This window comes from Echinops telfairi, unplaced genomic scaffold (assembly GCF_000313985.2).
Source record: "Echinops telfairi isolate 266 unplaced genomic scaffold, ASM31398v2 ScPeMD7_1;HRSCAF=3_0, whole genome shotgun sequence".
NCBI classification, from domain to species: domain Eukaryota; kingdom Metazoa; phylum Chordata; class Mammalia; order Afrosoricida; family Tenrecidae; genus Echinops; species Echinops telfairi.
The window spans coordinates 90,796,663-90,806,619 of NW_022103896.1; the positions used below are offsets into that span (position 1 = coordinate 90,796,663).

General features: G+C 42.6%; 1 protein-coding gene across 1 annotated transcript in view; it reads right to left on the bottom strand.

Annotated features, from left to right (window-relative positions):
• Nucleotides 1-2,408: 2,408 nt before the first annotated feature.
• Nucleotides 2,409-9,957, bottom strand: part of S1PR3 (sphingosine-1-phosphate receptor 3) — a 28,849-nt gene continuing 21,300 nt past the window's right edge. Inside the window, 2 exon segments of the mRNA XM_004718119.3 lie at nucleotides 2,409-2,616; nucleotides 2,618-3,785. Of these exon segments, the coding sequence (XP_004718176.3) occupies nucleotides 2,535-2,616; nucleotides 2,618-3,645 (1,110 nt within the window). The 5' untranslated portion in view covers nucleotides 3,646-3,785 and the 3' untranslated portion in view covers nucleotides 2,409-2,534.

The window sequence follows — 9,957 nt, forward strand, 5'->3', positions numbered from 1 at the left end:
GATAGATAGATAGATAGATAGATAGATAGATAGATAGATAGATAGATAGATAGATAGATAGAGATAGAGATATATAGATAGATAGATATCCCATCTCTTTCATCTCTATTTTTATTGCTATAACCCTTACATTTTTCTCCCTAGTTAAGGGGAAATACGTTGACTTTTCTTAAAACCACGTGGGCCTATAAAAATCAGTATAAGTAATGTCACCAACACATTATGGTAGTGAGGTGGTAGAAAAAATGATATTGGAGGTTCTTGAAGTGATTCAGTTTCTGGAAGACTGGGAAGCACTTGTATCAAGTGAGAAGCAAGGCCGACACTTCCCACAACCCCACTGGTGGCCCTTGGGGTAATAATTCCACAACATGGACTCTCAAGAACAAGTTTATATGAAAGTTCTGTTTTATTTTTAAACAAATATACTGAACATAATAAAGGTTACTAATTGAAATGCCATTTAATACACAGGTTCTCTGTGGCATGTGAGATCACCTATCATCAAACTTGAGGATTATGGATTTGAAATATTCAACTTGTAAGTTCCCTCAGCCTAGTGAGTGATGGATGTACCGAGTGGAGACTTAAGTTAAATGATGGATCAAAGTTGATTTTTTTTTTTTGTAACTTCAAATAAGCACACTGCTGTACATTTATTTCAGGTTGTTTAAGACTGTTGGTTTATCCAAAGCAGTGTGCACAATACCATGGCATTGCTGTCTCCTACTAGGGACTTCCGGAATAGTCGATGAATGGATGCCGCCGAAATGTTTAGAGATTAGGGAAGACAGGATGATGCCATGTTAGTCTTACTAGATCATCAGGGCCCCAAAGCAACTCAAGACTATGGTATAAAAAAGTGAAAATGCAATACCGAAGATTTCATCTCTTCACTGTCTTTATTGTTTTCCATTTCCTTAACTAATACTTGAATGCACTGCTTTTCATGAAATCCCATCAGTATGTGGAATCTAACCCCCCAGGGTCTTTGAGGAGTAGTTTGCTCAATTAAGGCTCCTTTTTAAGGTCTTTTAAAACAGCAAAGAACTGACAGAAAACATCAACATATGCTTATAACAACTGCATTCATGAGTATTTTCCCACATATTTGTTTTACATGTAGAGTACTTGGGGAGTAATATATATATATATATATAAATGCCTTCTCAGTAATCCTTTTATAAGGTAAACAGACTGGTACAAGTTCAACCTTTTATTAAAACATCTTTTTGAAGAATGCAAAGAAGTGCCAGATGATGCTTTCCAACCAAACAAATAAACTATTCTTATGTTATCATCAACTTTCAGGAAGCTGTGAACTTTGCTTTCTAATATTGACTTGGCGCTTTTCGAATAAAGGCCTAAGTGCGGGTCATTCCCTTAGACAAATTGCTATCTCTGGTGACTCGGAAATGCTAACAGACCCACAGTCTGTTTCACAGCCCGGCCCTTGTGAGTCTTTCTTTGGAACCCTGCGAGACCTTTGCTGGTTTTCTGCGAGCTAGAGAAATGCTGAAATAGGTAATCTAGCTTCTTGATCTGCTTTACAATTATGTTAGGAACATATAATTGAGAAAATGCCAGGCCCTGATTGAGCAGAACCTATGTCCACCGACTCAGTTCAATTTGCAATGTAGGTGAGGTCAGATCTGCATATTAGGACCAGTCATGGATAAAATCTTTTGGGGGAAGTAGTACCTTAAAAACTTGCTTAAATCTAGATTTCTTTCTTTCTTTTTTTTTTTTTTATCAATTGGAGGAGACTATGAAGAGAAAAAAAAAATCAATGGACTGCCATTCAGTTAGTTGATTCTGACTCAGAGTGACTCTATAGGACAGAGTAGAGGTGACAGTTTCTGAGTCGGTAAATCTTTATGGGAGGATATACCCTCATCTTTCCCCTGCAGAGCAGCTAGTGGAATAAAACTGCTGACCTTGTGGTGAATAGTCCAATGTTTTACCCATTACACCACCAGGCTCCTCCAAGATAAGCATGTCCATCTAACCCATAACCATACTCGTATAGCTGTTTGTTCAATCAGAACACATGTGCAGCATAACCTATATAGCTCAATGTACTGCAACATCATGTAGGAAGCACATAGCAAATAATGGACAAAGGCAGTATAACAGAGATAAGTGCCTTCTCTGAACCATAAGCAAAATGTAAAGTTATCAAAACTATCTGCTTGCACTTGTGTGACGCATGGAGAACAACAGAGATTCATAAAGATGCTAATCATGGAAGCAGATTAATCTAGTCAAAGAGGGCTTGAGAGCCGCGCACATCAAGTATGTTGTCTGCATTGAAATAAGTTAGCAATTCCTTGGGCTCTGCTCCCAAAGAAGTCAAACAATGAGCAGCCTGTCAAGCTACATACAGTACATTTCCTGAGTCCCAGCTCTTGAAGAAACCCTTGGGCATGCTGCCTGCAGCGGGGGTGTTGTCTCCCCCTGTAATTTAACAGTGAGCAATGTGTGAAGTCTCTCTGCTCCCGAAAGCCAGCATCCTCACTTGCAAAGAACATTTGTTAGGGTTTTGCTGTTTCAGTGATGCAGGGTGAGCTGTGTATCTGGGGAAGGTTGTCCTTGATCTTCGGAGAGTGGTTGCCCGTTGTGGCTGCTTGATTTGCTGTGGCTTGGATCCAGAGCAAGCTTGATGGGTGAAGGGTGGGCACCCTGGCCCCTGACCAGGCAGTTGCAGACCAAACGAAAGAAAGCCTGGCGCATCTCCTTGCTGGCTAGCGTGTAGATGATGGGGTTCATGGCAGAGTTGAGTACAGCCAGCATGATGAACCAGTGGGCCTTGAAGAGGACGGCACACTCCTTCACCCTGCAAGCCACATCAATGAGGAAAAGGATGAAGAGTGGGGACCAGCAGGTGATGAACACGCTCACCACAATCACCACGGTCTGCAGCAGGGCCATGGACCGTTCCGTGTTGCTGTGGTTGGTCACCTTGCGACTACTCGACTTCACTAGGAAATAGATGCGTGCATAGAGGATCACTATGGTCACCAGAATGGTTATGAAGATGCTGATGCAAAATGCAATGTACTTCTTGGAGTAGAGAGGCAAGATGGTGGAGCAGTCAGGGAGGTTGTGGAGGCAGTTCCAGCCCAGAATGGGTAAGGCGCCTAGCGATAAGGCACTGAGCCAGCACATCCCAATCAGAAGGAAGACACGGTACTTCTTGTTGGCATTGTAAGACCTCATTTTGATCATAGTCAAATACCTCTCAATAGCAATGGCCAACAAGCTGCACGTGGAGGCCCCAAGAGCCACAAACATACTGCCTTCCCTTATAAACCAAACGGTCAAAGACAGGCTGAGAGTTTTCTTGCCTGACATCAAAATGTTGACCTTATACACGATGCCAGCCAGCAAGTCACAGAGAGCCAGGTTGCCGATGAAGAAGTACATGCGGCTGTGAAACCTGTTGTTTTTCCAGATGGCAATCAAAACTATCAGGTTCTCCAAGATGATGAAGCTGCAGATGATCAGGTATAGGACGGTGGTGAGTGTGCTGCTGTTTGTGGAGTCCACCAACTTGCTCTCCAGCTTCCCCACATAGTGGTAGTGGAGGTGCAGGGTGGAATTCCCAGAGGGAGGCTTTACTAGCGTCATGAAAACAGATGTCATCACTTAGAATTCACAGGCGTTTATTTCAGAAAGCCACAAGAGGGAGCTCTGGGATCATCCCCCAACGCACTATTTTCAGGAAAAAAACAACGTCTGTAGCCCAGCTTGTGTGCCAAACTCCAGCAGTGGTTCTTCTATTCCTGTAAAAAGGAAGGCACGGCATTAACGAATAACAACACTTCCCAAACACGATGACAGCAGCTAAGCTGGAGAGAGGCCTTAAAATAGGAAAGGATTTTCAGGGATGGGCATGCAAAAGATGTACAAAGCACTTTTCAAAATGCATGCCCGATGGACATTGGGCCTCATCTCAAGTCCTCCCTCAACACAAGAACACTTTGTTCTGATAACCCGGCATTCCGTGATGCTCACCTTCCCGACACGATTGCTGAAGACAAATGCGTGCATAAGCAAATGTGGTGAAAAAAGCTGCTAGTGCCTGGCTATCAAAAATATAGTGTCTGGCGTCTTAAAAGGTTTGAAGATAAACAAGCAGCCATCAATCTGAAAAGCAAGCACACCAGCCTGAGTGATCATGAGGTGTCAATGGGATCAGGTATCAGGCATCTAAGACCCAGAAGAAAATCATACCCGATGTGAATGGGGGAAAGGGGGATCATGCAGTGGAGACCCAAAGCCCACCTGTAGACAATTGGACATCCCCTCAAAGAAGGGTCACAAGGAAGAGATGAGCCAGTCAGGGTGCAGTATAGCACCGATGTAACACACAACTTTCCTCTAGTCCTTTAATGACTTCTTTTCCCCCACTATCATGACCTCAATTCTACCTTACAAATTGGATTAGACCAGAACATGCACACTGCTACAGATAAGAGCCTAAAACACAGGGATCCAGGATAGATAAACCCCTCAGGACCAACAATGAGAATAGAGATACCAGGAGGATAAGGGGAAGGTGGGGGGAGAAAGGGGAAATTTATCACAAGGATCGATATATAACCCCCTCCCAGGGGGACAAACAATAGAAAAGTGGGTAAAGGGCAACAGAGGATGATGTAGGATATGAAAATAATAATATATAACTTATCAAGGGTTCATGAGGGAGGGCAGTGAGGGGAGGGAGGGGGCTGATGAGTAACTGATATCAAGGGCTCAAGTAGAAAGAAAATGCTTTGAAAATGATGATGGCAGCATATGTGCAAATGTGCTTGACACAATGGATGAATGTATGGAATTTGATAAGAGATGTAAGAGCCCCCAATAAAAGTATTTAATAAAAAAGTGCATGCCCATTAATAAGTGATAGAGGGAGAACAGTGAAGTCATTTGGCATCTAGAGTAGCTGGATTGTACAAGTCAATGTGTCAGTACCAGCATCATTCATTCATGAAATGATGACAAACAATTCCAAATACAATTTTCTTTTTTTTTATCATTTTATTGGGAGCTCGTACAATTCTTATCACAATCCATACACACATCCATTGTGTCAAGCACATTATGTACATTTGTTGCCATCATCATTCTCAAAACATTTGCCTTCTACTGGAGCCCTTAATAGCGGTTGCTCACTTTCCCCCTCCCCCTCCCTCATGTACAATTTTCTTCTGAAATCTCAACGCATTTAGAAATGCTGAAAAGTTAATCCTCAATCAAACCCCTTGGGAACTGGTAAACCAAGAAGGAAACTGAATATTTTCTCAGGGAAAATAAGATGGGATTGGGAAGATAGCCACCAGATTCTTGGGCCTCCCAAAGGAACGTTATAGTGATGTGCTGAGAAAGCAACCACTATTCCTAGACAGCCTCCCTTGGTACCAGGGCCAGAAACAGAAACCTGGTCCAAGTAGGCCACATCCTTAGGGCCCCGCTGTATAAGCACTAAAGAAAGAAAAGTCAAAAGGCCATCCACACTTGTCCCATACGGCTCCTTTGGAATGAGCAGTTATGTCTGGATCAGGTAAGGAAAGGAGTACAAACTACCAACATGGAGTTAAGTACTATTGACGTGAAAGAAAGAAAAACGAATGACAAGCACATAGTTGATTTAAAAACATTGATCCATTATAAACAACTAACCCCCTAAACCAAAATCAATGCATTTGAGCTAAAAGAAACAATAATTTGGGAAGCACGAGTGAGATGGTGAAGGTAGTGAACCAAAGAGCCAGACTCTCTTCCTGTAAATGTTCACCCTTCCTGTCCCTCGTCCCACCCACTCGACTACATTTCTGTAACTCTTATGATACTGAGATTATGAAGCACAGCCAACTACAGAGGTAGAATGGTCTTTGGTGCAATCATTACTTTAAATTAAATTTATTTGGGCATTTAAATATCTAATAAAGAGCAAATGAGGTTAATGTAAAAAACAATCCATTTGTATACAAATAGGTATATGAAATGAAGATGGATTTTGGAGTTTAACTTTTTAAAAAAAATCATTTTATGAGGGGCTCATACAACTCCTATCACAATCCATACATACATCAATTGCGTAAAGCACATTTGTACATTCATTGCCCTCATCATTCTCAAAACATTTGTTCTCCAAGTAAACCCCTTGATAATTCATAAATTATTATTCTGTCATATCTTACACTGTCTGACGCCTTCCTTCACCCACTTTTCTGTTGTCCTGTTGTCTGTTGTTCTGTTGTCCATCCCCCAGGGAGGAGGTTATATGTAGATACTTGTAATCGGTTCCCCTTTTCCACCCCACCCTCGCTTCACCCTCCCGGTACCACCACTCTCGCCACTGGTCCTGAAGGGATCATCTGTCCTGGATTCCCTGTGTTTCCATTTCCTATCTGTACCAGTGTACATCCTCTTGTCTGGCCAGATTTGTAAGGTAGAATTGGGAAGATGATAGTCGGGGGGAGGAGGGAGGAAGCATTTAGGAACTAGAGGAAAGTTATATGTTTCATCGTTGCTACACTGCGTCCTGATTGGTTTGTCTCCTCCCCACGACCCTTCCGTTAGGGGATGTCCAATTGCCTACAGAGATGGGCTTTGGGTCTCCACTCCGCACTCCCCCTCATTCACAATGATAAGAATTTTTGTTCTGATGATGCCTGATACCTGATCCCTTCGACACCTTGTGATCGCACATGCTGGTGTGCTTCTTCCATGTGGGCTTTGTTGCTTCTCAGCTAGATGGCCACTTGTTTACCTTCAACCCTTTAAGACCCCAGGTGCTATATCTTTTGATAGCCGGGCACCTTCAGCTTTCTTCACCACATTTGCTTATGCACCCATATGTCTTCAGTGATCGTCTTGGGGAAGTGAGCACACAATAATATGATTCTTTGTTCTTTGATGCCTGATAGCTGATCCCTTCGACACCTCGTGATCACGCAGGCTGGTGTGCTTCTTCCATGTGGGCTTTGCTGCTTCTCAGCTAGATGGCCACTTGTTTACCTTCAACCCTTTAAGACCCCAGGTGCTATATCTTTTGATAGCTGGGCACCATCAGCTTTCTTCTAAGGTGACCAGACAGTCCCGATTTTTGGCGTTTTTAAAAAGTCCCGATTTTTGGAAAGAATGCACGACAAGCTAGGGAATGGTCTATTTGGTCCATATAGACCAAATTTTTCATCAAGACACCCCACCCCCCATCAGTGGTGTTCCACTTTAAATCTGGTCACCTTAGCTCATGCACCTGTTTTGTCCTCAGCAATTGTGTCAGGAAGGTGAGCATCATGGAATGCCAGTTTAATAGAACAAAGTATTCTTGCATCGAGGGAGTACTTGAGTAGAGTCCCAATGTCCATCTGCTACCTTAATACGAAACCTATAAATATATGCATATAGATCTATATCCCCATTGTCATATATAAATATATTTACATATGTACATGCCTTTATTTAGACCTCTATAAATGCCCTTTGTCTCCTAGCTCTTTCCTCTATTTCTTTTTTACTTTCGTCTTGTCCCACTATCATGTTTAGCCTTCATTTGGGTTTCAGTAATTCCTCTTGGTTACATTACCCTTGATCACACCCTACCAGGCCTCCTACACCCTCCTCACTACCGATTTGGATCACTTGTTGTTCCCTTGTCCCTGGGTTTGTTAACACCACTTCCTTTCTCCCCACCTCCCCTTTTCCCATGTCCCCCTGGAACCGTCAGTCCCATTGTTTTCTCCTCCAGATTGTTCATCCAGCCTGTCTTATTTAGACAGACCTGCGGAGATAATAACATGCACAAAAACAAGACAGAGCAAAACCAAGCAATAAACTAAATCAAAACAACAACAAAAACAAGCCAATGACAACAAAACAAAACACAATAAAACACAACAAGAAAGAAAAGCTTGTAGTTAGTTCAAGGACTGTTTGTTGGCTGGAGTTTAACTTTGATCATGGTTGAACCACAACCCTAAATATAGTTCAGAGCCAAATGGACCGCTTTCTAATGAAAGAATGCCCTGGATTTGGGAGGATGATAGCATTTGAAAACGTCTTCACTTCACTCCCAGATCCAAACCCCAGTGTGGCTTTTGAGCAGCGAGGACTTAATTCTTGCATGACCTTAGAGCACTGCAGCGGTGACCGGTGTATGGATGGGAGAAGAACAGGAGCCTTCAAGCTACCTGTGCTGGAAGTCTCCACCCATGGTGCTGCTCATCCCATTAAAGCCTTTTCTCTCCTAACTTGCTTGTGGGCCTTGAAATTCCTCACATTTGAAGAGGTGGCCCCACAGTTTCTTTACAAAGACATCTCCTCATGTCATGGGACTTGAATGTGTCTGTCCTATTTGAAATAACATGGGTTCCATTGTTCACACTGACACCTACCCTCTGTCAGGAACTGACCCCGAGTACTTAACACTGGCCCTATCTGAGGCTATGGAGGACATAGAAGTTTGAGGTTAGGTCAAGCCATATACCAGCACCACCCATATGTCAGTTTGTCATACTGTGGTGGCCTGCATGTTGCTATGATACTGGAAACTATGCCATCAGTGTTTGAAAGACCAGCAGGATCACCAGGGTGACCAGGTTTCAGCAGGGCCCCCAACTAAGATAGACTAGGGAGAATCTTCTTTGGAAAAGCTTCCAGTGAAAATCCTATGGATCATAGAATATTGCCTGAGACTTCAACTTCAGGAAAGACCAGCTTCCAGAGAAGGGCATCATGTTTGGTAAAGAAGACCAGGGAAGTTGATGAAAACGTTCAGTGCATTGGACTGACGCACGGCAACAAACGGCTGAAACATTCCGATGGTCAAAGGCTGGAACAGAGCTGAGTCTTTGAAACACTGAAGGCATAGTTTCCAGTATTCGATTTTAAATGAAGTTGATGCAACTTGGAGTCAAACCAATGGCACTCAATAGAAGCTGGCAGAAACCTTTATAGTACAGCCAAGACCCCTTCCTAACTTCAAAGAGGGAAAGGCCCGCATTTTTTGAGGTGGGGCTAATACTAGAGAGCTAACTTTGATGAACTGAAGTGGGGGGCTGTTCCCTGAGTGGCCCCTAGTTCCTTCACTGCCTACTTTATTGCTCTCAGCTTCAAAGGGGGTCAGCAATGCCAGCAACTTTTCCTGCACACCATCAAGATGCTTGGTGTTTCTTGCCCCTTTAGTTTTTATTTGAGTTCTGGTCAGCATTTGAGCACACATCAGATTCTACCAGGCTTGCAACATTTTCTGGAATTGGCCAGTACCCAGTGACTTCTCTCTAAGACCGAATAACACTTTTTTTTTTAAACATCTATTTTTAACTTCTATTGTACTTTGTTTTTTGGTTTTGTTTTGTTTGTTTTTTTGTGTGTCTCTTTCTATTGTGCTTTGGATGAAAGTTTGCAGAATAAATTCATTTTCAGTTACGTATTTGTGTCATGACGTTGCAGTCTACACAGTGATTGATGAGGCTCAGAAACCATAATCATAAACCATGGTAAGCCCTGCACTGGAACAACCAATCTATTTGCTATCCCTTTAATTAGCCCATTCCAGCAGAGCCCAGAGCCAAGAAGTGTTCACACTGTAGTCTTCTTCTACTAATTAAAACTGTGATTTTGCAGTGTCCCAAATTGAAAGCCACCAACTGCTCTCCAAGAGAAAGGCTGAGTGGGTGGGAGGGGTTGGGGGTGGGTTCTATTTCCCTAAGAAGTTACAGTCTTTGGAACTCATGGGGCAATTCTACCCTGCATCGACTCAATGGCAGTGATTTTTGAGTATGAATCTTCACATTCATAAGAGAAAAACCTAATTTAAAAGCCCACGGAAACTAAAATCAAGGAAGAACATAAAATGGTTTTTCACTACAAGAATGTCTTCCAAGGATAGTCTCAAAATCATTTCATCTTACTCTCTCCTTGTCTTGGAGTTATTGATTATTGATT